Source organism: Scardinius erythrophthalmus (genome assembly GCF_964197995.2).
Source record: "Scardinius erythrophthalmus genome assembly, chromosome: 23".
Lineage (NCBI taxonomy): Eukaryota > Metazoa > Chordata > Actinopteri > Cypriniformes > Leuciscidae > Scardinius > Scardinius erythrophthalmus.
In genome coordinates this window covers 20287094-20311018 of record NC_138243.1, presented here as the reverse complement: position 1 = coordinate 20311018, position 23925 = coordinate 20287094, and the positions used below count along the sequence as shown (strand labels likewise).

The following is a 23925-nucleotide window of genomic DNA, read 5'->3' as shown; positions in this document are numbered from 1 at the left end:
ACATTTTTATGAGAGTTTTTTGACTTGGACATTTTTGTCCCTTTTGGACCTATGAGTAAGTTTTTGTTTTTTGTTACTGTTAACTGCATGAATTTTGAGCTATTATAGAGCCAACTGGATAAATTATGCAATGATAATTGTGTGGGTGTGTTGGTATGGATGTCAGAGTGTGGTTGGTATGTGTGTTATATAAAAAAAAATGTGTTTGTGTGTTTGTAGTATTGATAGAGAAAAACTCAACTGCAAATGACAATGCCAATCACTGTGTGACCACAGTTTTGCTGGGATCCAATGGGGAAAGTTTGGTACTGCGCCCAAACAAAATCTTACTGAAAGCTCATTTTTTGAGATATCAACCTCAAATTTGGAACACAACTTATTTAGATTTATGGCTTTGATTTTCTAGCCGTTTTAGAGTTCAACTTGTTTCATAAAATATATATTTTATATAAAATAATATTCATAAATAATTTTCATAAACTTAAACCTATATAACTTTTTTTTGGATTTACTTATAAAAAAAATTTAACTTCAGCAATAATCTGCCAAGGGTATTCTTTAAAATGATACCAAAGTTAAGTCTGTGCTCCCAAGCTTCAACTTTTTATGACCGTTTTTTGACATGGACATTTTTGTCCTCTTTGGACCTATGAGTAACTTTTTTAAATTGATGCACAAGGGTTAAGAAGTAATTGTGTGTTTCTGCCATTTTTATTAGTTTTTGTTTTTAATTTCTATTTACCTTAAATGTATTTTTATTTCAGTTTTAGTAGTAAGTTAGTAACAGTAAGTTTCCAAGGCAACATTTTTAATTTTCTTTTACGTTTTTTTATCGAATATTTATATTTTATTTCATTTTAGCTTTATTTCAGTTAACGTACCTTCAACCTTCATTCATGTCTTAATGTCTTAATTTCTGCCTGTGGTTGAATTCTGTTATATTTTTTACAGTTGGTTTTCCACATGGAGAAAATTCTGGACTTAACGGAAGGTAAATGGCACTTTTAGCCTCTTAAGCATCAATTCAGTGTAAATACAGAGACATTTTAGATTCTATACTTAATGATTTTTTTTTTTTTATATGTCTGGTTATGCAGGCCTGGTATGCTGGGTACTAACATGGGAAATTACCCGTGGCTGGCTGATTCTTGGCCAACTACTAATCTCGTTCACAACGGGAAAGACTCTGTGAACTGCTGTACATCTAAACATGACACCCCGGAGAGATATTATAATGGTAAGACTCGCTGTTATAGAACAACACCGACTGTACTGTTAAATTAATTTAACATTAAGTTTCCACAACACAGAGTCTTATTAATTAAACCTTAATTAATTTACCATCGTGTCTTCAGAGGCGGGAATCTCTAATTACCTCAACCAAAATGAGAAGTACAGTGCAGACTCCAACGAAGGCCCCATCTACAGCACCATTGACCCCACCAGCGAAGACCTGCGCAGTTTCTCTGCTCCGTACTCTCAACACACCACGCCCTACGCCAGCACTCCCATCATGCCTTTCACCAACCAGGCGCCCTGCAGCCCTGAACAAGATGGCAGCCATTGGATGGCTCAGCCTGGAACCTCCAATGCTCAATATGCCCTGCCAGACCGCTCCAAGACTGATAACGGTATCTCATAAGTCTTATCTGTTCCCTTCAGTGCTAGTATGAATGCTTTGCTTAGCTGAATAAGAGTTTTATTATTATTGATATATTATTATAGATTGAATATTATTTATATTGAGAATTGGCTTTTATCTGTAAAATTTCAGTTTTCATTTTCATTTTGGTTTTAGTAATTTTATGTGCTTTTGTCATTTTTATTCTTCTTTTTTTTATATTTCTGTTTAGCTTTAATTTATCTTCAGTTTTAGTTCTTGTAATTTTAGTACCTCAACTAAGTTTCCTTGGCAAGGACCTTTTCTAAGTTTTTCATCTAATATTTAAATTTTATTTTATTTCAGTTCAACTATTTTTTTAATTTTAGTGTTAGTTAACAATAACAACTCTGCTAAATTAAGTCTGAATTGAGTGCTTTTTATGTTCTTCACAAATCACGTGTTTTTCTACAGTAAAACAACCAAAGCAGAAGTTGATGGGGAAGCCAGTAAAAACACCATCTCTCAACTGGATGGATGCATTGCCACCTCCACCCCTCTCTGGAGATCTGGACGAGTGTGAGGAGGAAGACGATAACGAACTAATCCAGGACATGGGGTAACTGGAAGGCTTCAGATTCATTTCAGTTCTGTGACAGCTGGACCTGCCTGAAAAATACAGTTTTTAGCATTATAAAGGCAATCGTGTTATTTTGACATTATGCTATTGGTGATTTGACATGTTATTTAAACAATCTTGACAAAAACTTACAGTCTTTATTCATTTAGGTAGGAGCTAAACTAGTGGAAAATAGCTGCCCAGAGAGTGTTCTATCAGGACTTTGGCAGACAAAACAAGTCTCAAGTCTCACCCCAAGTTCTTACACACGCTTTCAGCAATTCATTTTATTTTTTTAACTTCATTTCCATGTCTATGTGTCGACATCTTTTACCAATTTGCAGCATGTTGGCTAGCTGAGACATGGGCTCATTTAGCTTTCTGGACAAAGTTTTGCTGATTGTTCCAGGAACAGTCTCAAAATTCGCAGGGCCGGATCAGTTTGATTGCTGTTGACAAGGCTGTATATGGAGGCTAACAAAGTTAGCGATATGCTACCCTTGAGTCTGGCCTGTTTCCTCATGATGGCCTGACTGAATTATGTTTTCTTTTCCTAGTCTGTATCACATTAGTTCCTTGTTAGTAAAGCTCGCGGTCAGCAGTAGCCGCAGTGTGCCCCGGCCTCAGGCGCTGACGGGTAAAGACGCTCTTATTGCTTTCTGCCGCCACTTGAACCCAATGGATGCCCGTGAGGGGCACTAACGAGGGCGAGTCACATTAGCCGCAGCGGTTAACCAGCCCAGTGAGATCTGCGAATCTGATAACCTTGACATAGCCTCACGCAGTAACCGCATTAACAGCATTAGCCAGTGACAGGTACAACCCTTCTCAAGTTTCTTCCTTCGAGCATTACACGTTAATCAGGGCACAAGAGCGCAATGCAACACTCACAGCCAGACTGGATTTTCATAACTAACCCTCAAATGTGTGATGAAGTATTGGAGCACAAGGTTAACCTTTGTACCAGCCCAAAGGCGAGAACATCGGCTCTGTTACTGAATTATGACTATAATTTGAATAATTCCCCCTTCAGCTCAGCGAGGCTCAAGAACTCAACAAAAAATTCAAGCAGCCACGCCAAAAAGTGTGTAGGTGTCATTCAGCTCAGCATTTTGCCCTCAAAGTGCCCGAGGCAAAACATTGAGTCAGTGTCACTCAAAATGCCACTGCATTAAACTTATTTTCCATTGCTCTTGCATGGATTGGTCCCATGAGAGCTGAAAGATCACGCATATTGTTATCTGGAGGCCAGGCTGTCTCATTTGACAGCACGGCAGCAGGAATCGATATGCCACCGGTTGCATTGACCCGATGATTACTGCAGCAGGCAATCATAATGAGTGTGCCGTGATTGATTTAGCACAGAGGCACTGGAGTTACTTAACCGTCTGATAAAAATGAGGGAATTTAGTTATAAAGCAGAAAAAAAATCACTTATTCTCCCACTCCAAGTGAGAAGGGCAAGTGAGTGATAAGAAAAGTTGATGTAATAGTTAGATGATGTGTTGGGTAGATCATGTGCTCTGACATCATTTCCAAGTTCATTTACATCATAGCCCTGCAAAACATGAGTTGCTGCTATTCGATGGCTAGTGGGAGTAAATTAGGATTTCTTATTACTTATTTTAGAATATTTTAAATCATTGTCCTTGCAAACATGAGTTTTCAATATGGCTGTACTTTATTTATGTACCTCAAAATAATTTCGAGGCTTTTCTCCTCACACAGGTCCGATGAGGAAGAGTGGTGTCCTCCTCTCCCAGAGAGGACCTACCTCATGGACGGCACAATGGAGGACGGTCCTGCTCCTCCCCTTAGAGGAGAGGCTTCTTCCCCGACCACGTCCTACAGCCACCAATCCACCGCCACCTTAACTCCATCTCCCAGAGACGATGGCCACTGCCACGATATACCACGCTTACACCAACTCGAACAGACACAGATAGCACGGTGAGACAACCACATAAACTTTCAAATGATTTTTCAAAAAATTTTGTGCATGTTTTTTTGATAGGTCAGCATTTCAGTTTATTCCACTTTTATTTTCCACATAAATAGCTTAAAAAGTTAATGGAGAGTTTGAGTTCTAAGTTTGAAGGGTTTGAGGTCAACCCAATTTGCTTTTCTAAAACTTTATTTAGTGTAAATATAAATTTGATAAGATGATGCGTAAATGACATTTGTTTTATTCTAGAGGCAATGTTCACTTTATGACAGTTAATATCAGCAATCCTTTAGGAAACTGCTCTCTGGCATTTTAGTTCTCTGCATTAATAGAATAGTTTATTTGTTTTCACTCTCTTAGGTGAATTTTTACAGTGCTGTTGTTTGTTCCTGCAGGAGAGAATATGTTTTAAGAATAATTTATTCCTTTGCAGGGTCCGTATTTGTAGATTATCACGGCACAGAGCAAATATTGAGAATCTCATTAAGCTTCCTTCTAGACTGCAGTACTGCCAAGTTTAGAAAGATTATTTACTTTTACAAAGTGTTGATCTTGGCCTACTATGTTTTCATTTAATATGAGTGCCTATAATACTCTCCATGTGCCTCGTTGGCCCTGAAAATGCAGTTTTGAGTTAAAACAGAGATACATTGAGTGGGGTGCATTTTAGTTAGATATGATGTCATTTTCTAATTTTCTGATTGTATTTCATCTTGTCAAACTTTGTTCTAACTGACAGTCGGTTGCCGTGCGGACCAGTGCCTGTGCCGCGAGCACCAAGCCCTCCTCTAACTCAGTCCAACCCAAACCTGTCGGCCAATCAGGAGTGTCCTGACAACACTGTGCCACACCGCTCAGTACATAAATGGGACCTGAGCCAAGGAGCTGCCCAAAGCGTAGAGAACATCAGCAACACCACCCCAGGTGTGTTTCTGTTTTCCATATAAACAAGTTTTAACAGAAATAAAATGACACTTCCATGCTCCCAGCAATTTAAAATTACACACACTTTACAGATCTCCTTTTACAATTGTTATTGTTGCATCATTGTCATGTCACATCCCTCCTTGCAGGTCGAGCGAGGCCCTCTGCAGACCACACGCCTCCTGGGCAGAAGTCCAAGGTGAAGAAGAAAACATCCAAGAGCGGTCAATACCGAAGAGATATACTGCAAGGCGGTGAGTTACTGACCAGGCCTTTTCCAGAGTGAAGTTAGTTAATCATTTCCTGCTCCAGCATAGTTAACATGCTGGTCACATCTCTGCAGATCTACCCCCTCCACCAGAACCTCCCCCTGAGGATGAGATCCACTGTGCTCAACTTGGGGGATTCGAATGTGGGCAGACGTCCCTCGAGAGAGTGGGCAGCTCCCAGTCCTCCATGGAGAGGAGAGAACAGAGCACACCCAATCGGAAAAACTCTTCTCATAGACGGATAGATGGTTAGAGAACACCTGACAACCTAAATGCTGTTATTCCTTTTTTTATACACATACACATATATACACACATACACACACAAACACACACTTATGTGTGTGTATATATATATATATATATATATATATATATATATATATTTATTAGGGGTGTAACGACGATACACGTATTCGTATTGAACTGTTCCAAAATTTTGTTAGCAGTTGCCGTGGTGCGACCACCGCAACGTTACCCAACATCAAATGGCAAACCTAATGAAAGTGGAACGAAACTGCTACTCATTATTTTGTGCTTCACAGACCGTTTATCAGTTTGTACCAATGTCAGTGCAGCACGAGCTGATCTTGATCAAGCGACACTGTTCCTACACAGCGAGCGCTAAGAGATCCAGTAAAGAACGCATTTGAATTCGCCACAGAAGTAATAACATCGCTGCGAGATCTAGTGAGAAGCATTCACATTTCTCTGTTATTAACCATATATCTCTATTAGATCAAACAGCACTGGCATGGAACCCAGGAGAAACATTGTGCCATGAATGAACTAGTTATAGGCTTTAAGTCCACAGATCAGCAACATTCACCATGGATTTAATGTCGTAACACTAACTGTAACCATGGAAGTTCGGCAGGAATAGTAAAATGCTTTCAAGTACATCACACATCTTTTTCCAGCACTTCAAAACTCAAATATTATCATATTTAAATGTTTTTTGTAATGTGATAACCTAAACATTATTTTTTCATCCTTCAAAGATTACCCCCATTTATTAAAGTATGAGTTTCAAGATGTAGGCAAACACGTATTACAATTATAAATATATTTTTTTAAAGAAAATTTCTCTGGTATTTCTTTCTTTTTGCTGTATTGAAAATGTACCGAACCGTGACACCACTCTGTCGTATAGAACCGAACCATGAATTTTGTGAACCGTTACACCCCTAATATATATATAGGGCCCTATTTTAACAATCTTAATCGCAAGTATCAAATGCGAACGTTGTGGGCAGATCTAGGACGCTGTTGCTATTATACCGGCGAATGAATGACTCTTGCGCCCGACACAAATCTAAAATGGGTTGGTCTGAAGTAGCTACATTACTCATAGGTGTGGTTTGGGCGTAACGTGCAATAAACCAATCAGAGCGTCATCTCACATTCCCTTTAAAAGCAGGCGCGCTTGTTCCATGGCGGAATGTCTTGCCACTATTGGTCAAACAGGTTTGATCCGTCATTACTACAATTAGCCTGAATAATTTGGGTAAATGTGTAAGCTAGATTTATGCCTATTTTTTCACATCTTCATGGACACCACAATGATTTCCCTCGTGTGGTAATATTTTTCCTTGTAATTTTGTATGGTTTGCAAAAATGGGAACTGCTGTGTCTGTGTAGATGAGAGAAGCAAAGTGTATGTGCGTTGTGCACACGCTACATTATGGCCAAGCATGCGCCCTTATAGACATGTGCCGGTATTCGGTAATGCAATAAATCGCGGTAATGAATATGCACGATATTGTTATCGTGGGCACTTCAAATTACCGTGAAAAATAATAGATCAGAATTTATATTTATAGAACGCGCATAAGCTTATTTTCCATCAACCGCTTAAACAAACACTGTGTGTATGCTGCGCGAAACACGTGCGCACTCTAGTCTAATGTAAACAATCCTCACAAGGAGAAGAAGCATGGCGGAAGGAGGAACGCTGCCGTCGATTTATCCATAGACAGTAAAATAAAGGATTTATCCCCCTTCTAAAAGCAGGGCTGCCAACTCTACGCATTCAGCGTGAGACTCACGCAATTTACACTTTTCACACGCTCTCGCGCCACACATTTTCTCAGGCAGAGAAAAATCACGGAGCAAAGAGGACACTGACACCCGACAGACAGAGCAGTTACTTTTGATATGAAAAAAATTCTCAGCTATCAGGTTCTGTCCATTTTATTATGAAATTGAGACAATAAATACCGTTTTGGCGCTTGTAAATGTGACGTGACCGATCGCTGTAGCGCCTCAGTTCAAGCAAACCGATCATCTGTTACTTTTTATTTAAAGATACAGTGCAACTTACCGAAAGGTATTTATGCCTCATAAATAATATCGATTAATCAGTGTTTTTCAGCCACAGAAAGAGGTCAATAAAACTGCAGATGAACAATTATGTCACAGAACGTTACATTTACCTCAGGAAAGCCATTTAATGAAAAAAAAGAGCTATAGAGAGGAGTATTTTGCTAAATACGTGCACTATATTACATTTGTATTATATTTTTACTTGTGTCATAATTGTTGTTATAATGAAAACCAAATTATATTTAATTTAATTTGTTAATTTTTAACCATTAATAATACCAGCTGACAGGGCTCTCTCTATGTTTACAGCATTATGTGAGATATAGCCTATTTTTTCTTGAGAAAAATTAACCTGTAGGCTTATCTACTGTAGCCTACCTAATATTTATCCAATATTGAAGTCAATTTTGAATCAAGATTGAAATCAAATCCCAAGAATTAAATTGAAATCGTGAAAATTGTGTAAAATCCTTAGTTACCAAATGTTTTGACAATCACAATTACACCTATTGTGATGCAAGTTGTTGTTTTTTTCTACATCCCCTCCCAATCCATCCGTTTCTCTTGAGCAATTAAAATATCGTGATAATACCGTATACCATGATAAAAGCTCAATCAATTAATCGCAGCATGAAAATTTGATACCGGCACATGCCTACGCCCTTAAAATAGCATCTGAATAACGCGCCACTGACTTTAGACTAGGTTTTTCCTGGTCTGTGGCAGAATAGTTTTCTGAAACTGCAAAATAGCACCAGGGAACGTTTGCACGGGAACACGCCTCCTCTTTTCGCTGAACCGCCCCCGGGAGCGCAAGTTCATTCCCTAATTTACCAACGTGCGTCTGTGGAGGGAAAATAGGAATGATACTTGCGTCAGTGTACAAAGTCAGTTGCGCTGGTTGCAAGATAAGGCCCATACACTTTTTCAGTAATTTTTTTTTATACCCCTAACATGGTTTTGTTTATGTGCCTCTCAGCAGAGGATGATTTAATTCCTTACAACAAGCCCAACTTCCTGTCTCGCGGTCAGATGTCCAGCAATTGCTCCACAACAGGAAGTTCATCATCACGGGGGTCAACAGGATCACGAGGGCACGGAACGGGCAGGAAGAGAAATGATGTAAGACCTATTAACATTTCTCACACTACAGAAAATCATTTTCTTGATCAATATTTTTGTCTTTTATCTAGTAAAAATGTTGCATAATCCTTAAAACAATATTAATATTTACAATTTACTGTACTTCATTAATAAAAAAATATTTTTTAATACATTTTTATGCTTAAAACAATTGTTACACAGTTTTGCTGAAGTAAATCCATCTTGTTTAAGAATGTTTAGATATATGTACAGTAATACTGATTGTGTTTTTTAAAGTATATGCTCTCAAGATTTAATCCTCGTCCTCCCAAATCCTAACCCTAATCCCAAATCTTAAACATTAGCTGAGCTTAGTCAAACACAGGCTCACCAAACATGTGCATTAGTTTATCTTTTCTTAACACTCATTCATTGGTGAGACAGAATTGACTAAGTGTGGATGAGTCTAGACTGGCTGAGTCCATCTGGCTGTTGGGCACTTAATGTGAGTGTTGTGTAGAGCAGAGGAGACACAGTACTTTTAGCCAGCAATCAGACACTTCCTCTGAAGTACATTCCCCACTGCTCAGGGAACAGATGACAGAAGAGATACTGCAACTGGCTGATCCAAGTGCTTTTTTTCTTCTCATATCAAACACTTGCACGATCACTCTTAAAATCAAGTTTTACAGTTCTCAAATACAAAAAGAAGAGACTCTTAGAAAAAGTTGTCATATTCTTTCTTACTAAATGCTTTTTATTCACTAAAGAGTTCCAGCTCTAAAATCTAACTGGATGAAACCCGTTCAAAGCTGTAAAATAGCAAATATTCCTGTAAAAAATAACCTGTGAACAGTATAAATAATAATAATTCTTGCATTATTTGGTGAAAACATTGCTTGTAATTATTAATAATAGTTATTGTTAATATGGTGGCTGCATGTCATGTAGGCTAACTGAGTAATGTCCAAAAAATAGTGTGTCCAGAAATACCACAATACTTTACTCATATACCACAGTATTTTACCACAATACGTTTCTCACCATTTATTTGAGAAATCAAATTAGGAAGAACTAGTTGCATGGGCCAAAGTGGCCATAACACTTTTTGTCTTTTTACATTGTTTCCCTATAGACATGAATAGCTCTGTGATGGGCACTGGGTTACGCACTCCATATGAGTAATCCACATAAAAATACATCCACATAATCCATATGGACTAAAGAGTCTCCTCAGATGTGCACCCTATTCTCAGGTTACCCCCTCTGGAACATAAAGGACAGGCCACATAAAAGAGGGCTATACGTTCCCTGGGGAGGGAGTTTCGGGTTACCCCGTCCAGTCACGGTGGTTAGCGTTATCTTTCCAGTTGGACAGAGAGCGTGAATAGATGCTTGACGGAGAAGGGGTCTGCTTTTATTCTGTGTCCTCAGATCTTGTCACGTCCCATGATGGACAATCCCTGCTGCATTAAGTCATCTAGACATACCAAACCAAAAAGACTTTCTTTTGTCCTGAGAGGCCACAATTATTTGCTGAACAGACCAGCTAAGCTGGTTGACCAGTTTAAATGACCAGTTAATACCATTGGTTACCACTTGTCTATATTTTAGCCACTTTCATGAAGGTTTTAGCATCTTACAATGGTGCAGTTGCTATAATAACCAGCATTGTTCATCTAAAACCATCTTAGAATCTGGTTCAAACTGGTCTCAACTGTTTTTTAAGATTTTGAAATGACTGTATTTGCATCAAACGTTATTCTGTCATTTTAAAAGCTTGTTTATCTTTTGTTTTGTCACTCAAACTTTCTTTTTGTCTACTCTTTCAGGAGATGAGATAAGGGAAGGCTGTGAGACACATGAAGTTTGACTTGGGCATCCCTCCGTTTTTCGTTCGGAAACCGAAGAGAAGAACCGAAGAAAAGTGGATGAGTGTACAGATTTCAGAACGTGAATCTGGGACTTTTGATTATGTTATTAATTATTGTTATTATTGTTATTTATGACCTTCACAGGGGCATTTTTCATCACGCTGTCACTGTAAATAATCATCCGTTGAAGCTTTTTACATGGGGTCCAGATGCCTGGAAAAAAGAGTATATTGTATTTATACATGAAAGAAGAAATTAAATCATGTTAAAAGCTCCGATATTATAGATAAGTTAATGTCTGAATGTGCCAACCATGTAGAAATGTATACAGCAGCATTTCAAAGCATTATAATATTGCACTCTCGTTGTGTTGGAGAACAACAACAAAAAAAAAAATAGAAAGCACAATACGTGTTGTTTGACCAGCGAGCTAGACAGCAAGTCTGATGACCTTAACCAGGCCGAGGGCGCTTCTGTCTGTCCGTCTCGTCTCCGTCTGTGAATCCCCATCGTTGCGGTCACAAGAGAATGTGGTCCCTTTCCCCCTTTCTTTTCAAAGCCAAGAGAGTGTCATTTGACGACTGTTGTGAACGATTGTATTTGTCTTTTTTAAGGAGTGTTTTGGAGATCGTGAGGAAATGTATTTCATTCAAAAACCAAAATTATGTTCCTTTGACTAACTTTTTGGTAGTCTTTGTTGTTTTGTATAAATAAAATAAAATACATTCTAAGCTATGTGTTTGTCTTGAAATCGATGTTTTTGAAAGTTATGTTGAAAATAATTTTATTTAGAAATTAAAGGCACACTATGTAATTTTTCGCCACTAGAGGTCGTTTATTCAAAAACAAAGGCTTAGCTTGATGACGCCTTGATTTCGCAGAATCATGGGAGTTGTTGTCTTCACGTCTACAGCCGGTGGAGAATACGACGGAACTCGGGAGGCTTTCATTATGCCGCAGACCGCTTCCGCTTCTTCTGGTCATGTGTATGTGGGATAACGCAGCGCTGTTTTATCATATTAGATCCATTTGAGTGTGTTGAAAGTTGTTATAATGCTACTGTGCGTTCGCTCGGCGGCTACTATATTGAGACACTTGTTGCACACTGCAGTGAGCTAGATCGATATTAGGCATGGTACTCGCGGAAAATCAAGAAAACGAGATTTAAATGAAAAGACTGTGTTGAGCTGTATAACAATGATTAGTTTTCTGTCGATAAATGTATCCAAACAGTTGCTCACCTGTCTAATAACATAATATATTACAACGTCTTTGGTGTTTCCATGGTTTCTACTAAATAAAACCGGAAATCGAGGGTAACGCGGGTATGATGTCATTGAAAGGCGACGCACAGACTACCATGGCCTGGTTAAAACTGCATATTTCTCTGGATTTAAACATTATTAGAAACATTTGGGATAATGTAAATACACGAATCAATAAAATATATAACATTGTTCTAGTGGTTTTTGGGAATTTCAATCAAAAAATCGTACATAGTATGCCTTTAAGCCGAAAGTTTACAGCAACAAAGACAAAGCTGGTCCGTGAACGTTAACAGCTGAGACCGTTAAAATCTTTGGTTCCTAAGGTTACGGCAGGCACATAGCAGCTACTTCCACCTGGCTGAACAGCCACTGAGGGGCGTGAAATTACCTCTTCCCGGGCAACACTGGATGCTGAGGAGACGGGGGAAGAGGAATGAAGAAAAGAGTGTGGAGAAAGAGACAGTGAGTTAGATAAAACAAGTAGAGGGTAAAGAATGAAACAAAGAATGTGAGTCACTCCCATTGGTGAGACTAGCCTGAGTCAGAAAAATCAGAAAGAAAAACGGCAAATAAGTATTTAGATGAAAAGGAAAGCAGTGTGCATTTGTAGACCATAGCTGTGTCCGAAACCGCTCCCTATCCACTATATAGTGCACTATATCGGGTGTCGGCCAGTTTGTAGTGGTGTCTGAATTCTGAGTGAACGACATCATTCCCTACATTCGTTCACTACTTTTACCCACAATTCTCTCTGAATTCGAGTGTACATTCGTTGTACACTTGCTGAAGCACTATTTCCCACAATCCAATGCGAAGAGGACTGAGCGCGCGTGAAAGTGTTAAACCAGAGATTACTTTACAGCTTTCTTATTTCTGCTTTAACATTTATTTCATGCTAGTTTTATTATTGTTATTATCCTTTTTTTTATTTTATTAATTCGAATTCCGAATTCACTCACTTCATTTCGTTCACTCCTTGCAGATATAGTGCACTCAAATGCCATATATAAGGATTAGTGAATGAGTGAACGAGTGAGCGGTTTCGGACACAGCTCATGAGTAAAAAGGAGAATATAAATAAACAACCAGCCATTTGAACGGTCTTTACCTCTGTAACATTTTATGTGCTTGTTTGGTCCAGGGAGGAGTATCCGGTTCCATAATTACATGTATTAATTATGGGGGTGAGTAATAATACATGATTACAAATAACTAACCCTTAAACAAACCCTAACCATAACTCTGTAGTAAGTACATGTAGTTACTCTTATTTGAGTAAGTACAATGGCCCTCATTTATCAAAAGTGCGTACACCAAATTTCCAGCGTACACCGGGCGTACACCCAAAACCACGGTGACTTTGAGATTTATCAATATGGACTTTGGCGTACGGCACGCTCAAATCCTACACCTGCTCAGGAGGTGGTGTACGCACGTTTTGAGTGCGGGAATGCGCAGAAAAACAATTCCTAACACCACAAAACGCACTGACAAACTAAAAGATATAATATATTATGACCCACTGTAAAAAAACAGCAACATAGTAATTATAAAATTAAGTGTTTATTTTTGTGCAACATGGACTTCAATGTTTAATTTGTGTGACTTTACCAAAGCATTTGATTTGTAGGCATATGTATTCCTTAAGTTGCGAGCCTGTGCGCTTTACCTGACGTTTTGTTTATACTTTCGCCTGGCTCCGCAGCGCGAGTCTCCGCAGACTGCGCGCGCACCTCCCCAAACGAACGAGGCGTTTATACTCGACGCGCTCGCCGTTGTACTATTCTTTGAAACGATGGTTAGGCCAGGGTTAGGCCCGGCAGGTATGCACGGACTGGGTTTAGAAATGAAAGGCTTTCAATGACCAAAAAAATAATTCAGACTGACAAAATAATAAAAATGCCATTCTTCTTATTTTAAATAATAATAATAATACAAATAATAATAACGACATTCTTCTTCTAAATAACAATAAGCGTCATTAATAATAAAAATCTAGAAATCAATTTTGTTTCTTTCCACTTCCCTGGTTTCGCTTTCTCTTTCTCAAAGAAGTTTCTCTTTAATTTGCCGTCTTCCGTGTGTCCATGGCGTAAAATGAGGGCGTGGGGGGAGCGGAGACTTGAATATATAGGGGCGTGTTATTCTAATGACGATCGTTTTCAGCCGCGGCATTTATCAAGGGCAGGTATTGCGTACACCAGAATTTCAAAGGTACGCCCCAGCAAACACAGAACGTTCCCCTAACGTTCCCGTTTGGTTCCCATTTGGTTATTTTTTTGGGAACCAAACAAGAACGTTCTGGGAACGTTCCCTGTAGGTTATTTTTAGGATCTATGTTTATAACATTAAGGGAACGTTCCCAGAACGTTCCCTGTAGGTTATTTTTAGGTCTAAATTTATAACCTAAAGAGAACGTTCTGGGAACGTTCCCTGCAGGTTGTTATTTAATAACCTAAAGAGAACCTTCCCAGAACGTTCCCTGCAGGTTATTTTTAGGTTTTATTTTTATAACCTAAAGAGAACCTTCCCAGAACGTTTCCTGCAGGTTATTTTTAGGTTTTATTTTTATAACCTAAAGAGAACCTTCCCAGAACGTTCCCTGTAGGTTATTTTTAGGTTTATTTTTTATAACCTAAAGAGAACCTTCCCAGAACGTTCCCTGTAGGTTATTTTTAGGTTTAATTTTTATAACCTAAAGAGAACCTTCCCAGAACGTTCCCTGTAGGTTATCTTTAGGGTTAATTTTTATAACCTAAAGAGAACCTTCCCAGAACGTTTCCTTGCAGGTTTTAGGTTTTTATTTTTATAACCTAAAGAGAACGTTCTGAGAACGTTCTCTGCAGGTTATTATTTTAATATCACTTACTATTAACAGGCAGATTCAACTGACAACGTCGTCAGTACGGTCCCCTAAGGTTATAAGATAACCAACAACGTTCAGATCTATTCGCAATAACTTTTTATTAATGATATTTTAAATTATGTTATATATTTTAATTCTATATGTTAAATGCTGCGTGACTTTGAAGTGTTTTAATGCGCATGCGCGTGATCAAACACTGGAGCACGTGCGCTGCGCGAGAGCAGATGGAAACGTCATCGACAACTGACAAACAACAAAACTCCCGTCTCTCGCTGTTGGTTTCACTGCTTTCAGGTAAGTTTAGACAACAAAATCTCACAAATAATACACACAAACGCCCCTGACACATTTCTTACGTGTAATTGACACGCTTCTGTTAAATATTTATTTAAAAAAAATGGTTTTATGTCTTTGAAAAAGTCCGTTAGCATCTACGCTAGCTAACCGTTTTCAAAAGACAACGTTAGGCCTAAGTTACGTTAAGTTGAGGTCTTATTTGTGAAAGTTTGGGTTTTTAAACACATATTTAGTGTAGATAACAGTTTTTGATAGTTTTGCTGGTAATTTGTCAATGGGAAGTAAGCTCATTTATTTAGGCTAACCTAAAAGAATGCACTGTATTGTTAACTTAATCAGTGACGTCACTTACCAATATTGCTAAAATGTGATTTCAGAATAGCGAGAGAAAAAATAAAACTTTACAACAAGGGGTGAGTTATTGTTTAATCATGATGATAATTCCATATGCATTTATTTCACAATATATTACCTTAAGATTTGTATATTTATCTTTTATGCATTTCACCTCTGTTCTAGCTTGGTTCCTTGTAATAAACCTATCACATGTAATATTTTTGGCTTTGTGACAAACAGCATGTTATGTTCCTAGATCATCATGCTGTGATGGCCTGCTGCACTCCCTGTCCAAGAAAATCTCTATGAACCATATGACTAGTAAGCAAAACCACCTCAAACATGCAGTGCACTGCTGTTCAAAGGTTTGGGGTCTGTAAGATTTATGCTTTTGAAATAAGTCTCACGTTTTAAAATCATTAACCCCAAGTTTTTTCAGTGAGATTGTCCTTGAGAACCCTGTAAGCTAAATAATCAGCTAAATAATAGGCGACTAATACAATATTATAATGGTCATAGTTATAATAATTCATTTAACTATTATGATAACATGATATCCTGATGATTACTATATTTTATTTTATTTCTTTAGGTCTGTTTTGAATTATGTTGGCCAATGAGACTGACACCATACTGTCCAACTCAAAGGTATTTTTTTTTATTGATCAATACTGAAATTCTTTGTACTTTTAAATGCGGTTCAGGGGGTCGACAACTTTAGGCAGTTATTTTTCACAGATTTATTTATTTAATGTTTATTTGACAGGGACAAATGCATAGAACATTGCTTTATAAAAAATTAGTAGATGCCATGCATACAGGTTTATAGCCATGACTAATTTGCAACCCCTTGATATCTTGGGCAGCTGTGGCTCATACTCTTAGCCTTTAAAAATGTTTGAATTGATATCCCAAATGCAATATCAGGGGGTAAATATATCAGTAGAGTTCTTAAAGTTATGGCTTTGCTCTTGTTACCAGATGAGATAAAATCCCTATTGTTTGGCCCTGTATTCTTCAGGACAAGACCTTGATGCCATCCACAGTCAGTAGATGAAGAAGGTGAGTTTAGCCGAATTCAGTTCTCTTTCACTTTTTTTTTACAGACACGTGCACGCAAAATGAAGTCAAAATGGCGAGTTTCCTCTTGTCTTGTGTTTTAAACAAAAAGAAAACGGATGCGTGTCATTTATATTAGTTCTGCGCATTCGTCTTAAAGGGACAGCAGCCTAACGTACCCGCAGCTGTTTGTGTCGCCAATGGTGATCAAACATCAAAAGAGAAAATGACTTGTAGCTTTAGCAAAGATACATTAATTTTAAAGACTTATTTTACATTTTGATAAATCAATTTCTGTACCTGATAAGTTAGATTTAACTGAAAAACATAATGCACTGCTTATTTCAACTGTGTTTTTCTTCTATTGTATTTATCTATGCTTGTTATCTATTGTAATTTTCTATGCAGGTTCACTCCTCTACAAAATCCCCCCAATAGGGGTTATGAGGAGCGCCCAGCGGTCGAACCGGAAAGAGGTCTAAGCATTTCCGCTTTTCACTTCCGTACACATCTGCAGCGGTAGGTGATCTCTGAGTTTACTGTTAATTTTTGCTTATTACACTAAAATTCTTACTTCTGTTTTCTGCTCTATGTCGGGGAAAATGAGTAGTACAAATAGGTTCTGTACTCATAAAGTGACGTCAACATCAGCAGTAGCATTCGCCGTCAGGCAAGTGTTATTTAAATAAACTCCTGATGTACTTACAAACTTTCCAATGCCTCGTTTAATGAGTACAGAACCTATTTGTACTACTGTAGTAGTTTGGTACCATTCTGGGCATTATTAGTGGGGTAATTTACCAGATACAAACCTGGAGCCGTTAGCGCATGCACTAAACCATACGGCTGATATCTCTAAATAAACTCTAAATTTTTCAATATCGTGCAGCACTAATATTGAGCATATCTTAAAGTGAACCTGGAATGATAATTTGTGATACCAGATGAGATGTATGTATGATAGATTTTGAACTGTACTATTTTTTTTATTTCAGGTTCCAGCGGAAGGCATCAAGGCATCAGACGTTGGCCTGGACAGATGCACCTGTAAACTACACCGACCTTTGCTTTTGCATGGATGGCTGATTATTACCATGTTCTGTGAGGGTTTCATTATAGCAAAACTGAGCACCTGTGACAGTGGAATTTGTAGGTGTAAAGTCACAGAGATTAAAAAAAAAATTGATAGCAGTTTCAAACTTTTTTTCACTTTCTTTCTCATAAACAACACAGCAGTTACAGGTTTTCAAATTCTTCATTGGAGGTGAGACTTGTACATAAAAGGTAGAGCGAATTCGCAGGTCAGAGTTCACTAGACTTAAATATTATTTTCTCTGTTTTTTATTTGACTTCAGAGAGAGAGGCTTAATGGGTACCCTTACCCCTATATAAAACATTCCTTTTTTGATTTGTAGTCTGAAATAATAAATAGTGCAATATAAATAAATGCAATGTAGTGTTTTGAAATATATACATTTTTCTATACACATTGATGCTGAAATATCTGAATAAATACATGATACCAGCAGCGCTCGTGCTCTCATATCTCCTACAGCTTGTGACACACAATCCCACCTCACTCTTTTCATTTGCTCCAGATGAATATTAATGCCATTACAGGGCTTGAATTTTGGCATGGGATTGTGTGTCCATGTAACACGTTGTCTTTTTATTTTCTTGTTAAATTTGCAGATGGTGTTGGGAGTTTAAATGTTTTGAGCGGTGTGAAGGTTGGCACATTCATGTATATTGTATATAAATAAATACTTTTTCAACTTTTTAGCCAAAGTTATAGGCTACAGTTTGCAAAAGATAGTTTTAATTAAAATGTTTGTGCAGTTTATTTATTGAAATATTTTCATGTTTGAAATATTAAATGTAAATTACTGTTCCTGAATACATTTTGCTAACGCTGTTTTTAATGACTTATTTTAGGTTGATAATTAAAGAATTAACAAAAACATGGATTGTGTGCTGATTTATTTAATACAAACTGATTGATTTACTTATTAATGATAGTTTCTGTAAATTCAATTTATTGTAATAATATATTCATAGGATTCGTAAGTGTTTGAACAATAAACAATGTAGAATATGTTTGTAGACCTATAATTTGTGTACAGGCATATCAGGATGTGTAGACTTTAGGAGAACGTTCCGAGAACGTTCTGGGAACCTTTCGGCAACGTTCCGGGAACGTTCCCCTAACCTTCCGGGAACGTTACGAGAACCTTGCGGGAACCTTTCGGGAACGTTCTGGGAACCTTTCGGCAACGTTCCAGGAACGTTCCCCTAACCTATAGGGAACGTTCTATTAACGTAAAGAAAACTTTCCTGGCTAACCAATAGGGAACGTTCTTGGGAACGTTCTGGGAACCAAAAACTAACGTTCCCAGAACGTTCCCAGAACGTTAAATTGTTAGCTGGGGCACAGCTTCATAAATCAGGCGATGAGAGGAGTGTAAGCATAATCTTACGCCAATATATACGCCCGTTTCTACGCAAGATTGATAAATGAGGGCCAATGTAACTACATCGCCTTTTAATGAAGTGCAACCTATAATAATATATACTATCAAACAACAAACGTAATAGCCTATAGGCTGTTCAATGCAGACATGTGCTCACAAAATGCATAATGTGTGTTTAAGTTATCACATATGCACACAGAAGTCCCCTTACAAAAAATAAGTAGCCTATAGCCTGCTTCAAGTTAATTTTTTTAAGTATACTTAAGTAAAGTTCAAGTATATTTTAAGTATACTTTATGTAGTAAGTATGCCTATATAATATCAATGTACTAGAATAGCTACTTGTAAGTGTACTGTTTCTATACACTTGGGACTAAATTGGCCCATTTTTAGAGTAAAAAATATACTTTTAAGTAAGCTACTAACAGTAGTAAACTTTGAGTACACAACTAGTTTACATCTAAGTTTTTCGTTTGTGATCTGAACGTTGTGATCTGAACAACAACCAATCAGTGTAGACCTTATTCAGAGCAACATCATGACTGGTATGAAAGCAAGGCTGTGAGAGATACACTTGATGTGTTTTCAGTGGCATACGCTGCAAAAAGCTGTATAAAGCTCTTAGATCACTTGTAATTTTCCACAACTCATATTGTCTGGGGGTTTTTGTCAACTTGAATTTCTTGGAAAGACATTTTTGCAGTGTTTAGTCAGCAGAACAACCCACAAAAAAAAAACACATTAAATAACAGTACAACCCACTGAAGAGATGTAGCCTATCTATCCCTCACAGCCTCGCTTTCATTTACGTTAAAAGTCACAGATGGCTCTGCTGTGAATAAGGTTGTGATTACTTAAGGATTTACTAAAAAGAATTGTCTCATTTGATTCAATCATTTGGTTTGGTACCACTGATTGATTGTGATGTTTCCTTTTTTTTTCTTTTTAACTCATAACATAAGTACTAACTAACCCATAAGAATTATTCATTCTGTAATCGGACTACTCTGATTATCGCACTGTATATTTATTAGCGGTTTTGCACCATCTCTGTGCAAAACTCTGTCACAGAAAAATTCACATGCAAGCACCGTTAATGGAGCCGAATGTCAATATTTTTTTTAACCCACAGAACTGAACAAGTTCCCAACTGTAATTCTGGAATGTTCATGTTAAAAAAAGTAGAAGCAGAAGAAGAAAAACCCAGGGGTGGCCACCTTCCTGAAGAGATTAGCTCCAACCTTAACAAACCTAAACCCACTAATCAAGGTCTGTAGGACCACTGGAAGATTCCATACAGATTCCTAAACATCTCTCATCTCAACAAGGCTGTTGATCTAAGAACATGATGTCACTTGGTAAAATTCTGGTCAGTGTGCATGTAGGTACTCATCTGTGCTATTAAAGTTTTTAAACTTCATAAACAATCTAGGATTAAAGTTTTGCGCAAAATCCAGTCAAAGGTTCTTCTCATGATTATGGTGGATCACATGGAGGGTGCAATTTATTGCGAGATGTTGAGGGTACAGAGATCATCTGAGCTTTCACCTTTGAAGGTCTCCTTCGAATTCAAACCAAGCAGTCAAGACACGCACTCTTCCTTAAGTGGAAGCCCACTACCCATAAATCACCAGCTCATTCATTAGCTTTGTGTCAGTGGAGACACGCCCAGGAGGGCCAGAGGGGAGCGAAGCGCAGTCAAAATACCATTCTCCCATTTCCATGTTAATTACAGAACCCAGAGATGGATGCCTTCAACCTCATTGTTCATTTAATGTATGCAAAGCACATGCAATTGCCGCATTTAAACCAAGAGGACAATGTTCAAACAAGCTAGTAAAACAGTGGCTTTGGCATTTGGCTTTGAAATCAATGTCAAGATGTTTTACGACAAACACCAGGTTAAATCGGTTGAATGCTCTTTAGAGACGAGAAAAGCGTGTTTAGAGTCGCACAGCTGCCAGGCTGTTAGTGAGGTCTGAAGACTCATTTATGTGGCAAGTGAGCAATGTTTGTGCCTGTGAGATAAACTGAACCATCAGCCCGTGAGAGGTTCTTGAAAACGCAGTGAACTGTTTTGGTGTAATCTCTGCAATTCTTGACCAATTGCACATCTTTTCTCTCTGCAGCTCCAGTTGAACTGGCTTGGATTTGCATACCCTGCCTGTGGAGCGTAGGCTTTAGGGAACAGAAGGACCCTTGAGTTTAATCTTTCTCAGGGCAGATCTGGGTCAGTGAAGGCCAACAGAAGGCTGGATCCCATGGGGTCTGTGCAAAACACTCTGAACCACCGACTGGGCACAGGACCTCGGGTAAGCTCACTCAACTGGATGGCGCGCCACGCAGGGGCTTTAATTTTCATTTAGCGTGTTGACGGATACGGACAAGAGAGATGACTCAGGTGTTTGACATTAATGTCAATTTGGCTGATAATTAAGAGCTGCGATGTTTTACCTTGGAGATCCGTCGCATGTGCTAACTTCCTGGAAACATTTGGGGTTGACAGAACTCAGAAAGGGTCTGACAGAAATTTGGAGACAGCTTGGTTTTAAATTTCCCTGGCAAGTGAATTGTTAGTGGAACAACTGGAACCGTTCCTTGCCATTTGAAGAACCGTTCGGCTTGGCGGGGGAAAAGTGTCTTTTATTTCTCATTTGCAACTTTATATTCCACAGTTGAGAGTTCTTTTTGTGTATTTGCAACTTTATATAATTGCAACTAATTCTCACAGTTATAACTTTATTTCTCTCTATTTCTCAAGTTTGTGACTATTAATTGTGTTTGCAACTTTATTTCTCATATTTGTAATGACTTTTGATCTAACAATTGTGACTTAATTTGTTGTATTTGCAACTATCATATTTGTTACTATATCATATTTGCAACTTTATATCTCGCAATTGCAACTTCATTTCTCATATTTGTGACTTTTTGCCGGGAAAATCAAAAGCATGTGAAGTTTACACGTGCTCCTGAGAGCTCCTGTCACATGAAACGAATGCTTAAAGGGGTCATATAATACCATTTTTGTACAAGCTAATATGATTCTTTAGGGTCTAAATTAAAAGTCTGTAATATACTTTAATTAATAATTCTCATTAGTATTGTAAGAAAACACTAATTTTACCTGGTCAAAAACAGCTCTGTTTTCAGCACGCCGTTTAAGTGTATGTGTCTTTAAATGATAATGAGCTTTGCTCACCCCGCCCCTCTGTTCTGTGCGTACACCGTAACACAATAACACAATAACCATAACGCGTTGTTAATTATAACCGTGGGATTATGAATTATATTGAGAACGTCGTACATAGAAAACATGCCGTAATGTACCTGAGTGTAAACAGCCGCATTCATTGTGAAGCGTGCAGCAAGCGATTTGCAAATATTAATATAAATATGAATATAAAGGTTAATAAAACGTTACACTCACTTCTTCTTCTGGAGGTGCAGCAGGAACACGAATAGTTGGTACCGATCCTTTTTTCAGGAGCAGCTTCTTAGCAAAACCAGCTTATACTGACCTCGTTTGTAAAGCAGTCTGGTGTGTGAAATGATTCGCGCAAACATGAAAGCATTGACGTTGATCGTGGGGAATATTCCCTTTGAAAACAAAACTCAGCCACTGCGTCCTCAGCGGTTCGGATTTAGGAACATCAAAATGACTGCTGTGCTCCTTATTACACCCAAGAACAGAACACCACAATCGCTTAGACGCCATTCTGCTCATAGACAGTGCTCCCGCGTATCAACAATGACCGCGCGGACTATGATTGACAGCTTGCTCACAAGCGAGGGCGGGTCTGTGTTGAAACGCTGCTGTCAATAAATAATCAATAATCGTGGGAGGGGCGTCGATTTTGTGACGTCACAAAATCGAACGGCTTGATTTGAGAAGGGAGGAAACATATAAGAAGATAAAAAAAAAAAAACACTGGATGGATTTTTATCATTTTATGATGGTTGTGTACAGGCACTGCCAACACACATTTCAGTACAATCAACTTGTAAAAGTGCATGTTCCATTATATGACCCCTTTAATACAATGATCAGGATAATGCCGAAAGAGCTACAGTTGTGGTCAGCTGTCACCTGGTAAATATAACCAAAGATGGCTGTAAAAATAAATCTGCATTGTTTATCCTGATCTTTCAAAAAATGTGCACAAAATCTAACCTTTCATTGAAGTAAACTAATTGAAAATAGGGGGGGAAATCACATTATGAAATAAACCAAAACAATTTTTGGCCACAATTATTGGCACCCTTGTATTAAATACATTTAGCAACCTCCTTTTGCCAAGATAACAGCTCTAAGTTTTCTCCTATAATGCCTGATGAGTTTGGAGAACACCTGACAAGAGATCAGAGACCATTCCTCCAGATCCATCTCTCCAGATCCTTCAGATTCCCAGATCCATGTTGGTGCTTCTTCTCTTCAGTTCAGCCTACTAATTTTCTATAGGGTTCAGGTCAGAGGGCAATGGCAGAAGCTTCATTTTGTGCTCAGTGTCACATGTTTGTGTTGATTTTGATGTTTGTTTTGGACCGTTGTCCTGATGGAAGATCCAGCCTCGGCCCATTATATGATTTCTAGCAGAGGCCATCAGGTTTTGATTTTTTTATCTGTTGGTATTTGCCAGAATCCATGATACCATGTATCTGAACAAGATGTCCAGGACCTTCAGCAAAAAAATAGGCCCCCAACATTAAAGATCCAGCGGTATATTTAACCGTAGGCATGGGGTACTTTTTATCCCTGTTTGCACCAAACCCATCTAGTTTGTTTGCTGCCAAAAAGCTTTTTGTTTCATCTGACCACAGAATCTGGTCCCTTTTGAAGTTCCAGTCGTGTTTGACAGTGACAACTGAATATGCTGGAGTTTGTTTTTGGATGAGCGAGGTGAATTTTTCTTGAAACCCTACATTTTTTTTTTTTTTTTTTTTGGCTTTCTGACCCCAAGACTCAACTAATCTCTGCAATCCATCTGT

General features: G+C 38.1%; 1 protein-coding gene across 2 annotated transcripts in view; it reads left to right on the top strand.

Moving 5' to 3' along the window:
• The window catches only part of robo3 (roundabout, axon guidance receptor, homolog 3), an 80883-nt gene extending 69509 nt beyond the window's left edge, over positions 1 to 11374 (top strand). Inside the window, exons 18-27 of one of the 2 annotated variants that reach the window (XM_081355115.1) lie at positions 952 to 991; positions 1098 to 1237; positions 1356 to 1631; positions 2075 to 2219; positions 3948 to 4169; positions 4904 to 5088; positions 5238 to 5342; positions 5432 to 5605; positions 8662 to 8804; positions 10598 to 11374. In XM_081355115.1, the coding sequence (XP_081211241.1) occupies positions 952 to 991; positions 1098 to 1237; positions 1356 to 1631; positions 2075 to 2219; positions 3948 to 4169; positions 4904 to 5088; positions 5238 to 5342; positions 5432 to 5605; positions 8662 to 8804; positions 10598 to 10609 (1442 nt within the window). In that variant the 3' untranslated portion in view covers positions 10610 to 11374. The remainder of the gene's footprint in view (positions 1 to 951; positions 992 to 1097; positions 1238 to 1355; positions 1632 to 2074; positions 2220 to 3947; positions 4170 to 4903; positions 5089 to 5237; positions 5343 to 5431; positions 5606 to 8661; positions 8805 to 10597) is intronic. The other variant, XM_081355116.1, reaches the window with a different exon arrangement.
• Positions 11375 to 23925: the final 12551 nt, after the last annotated feature.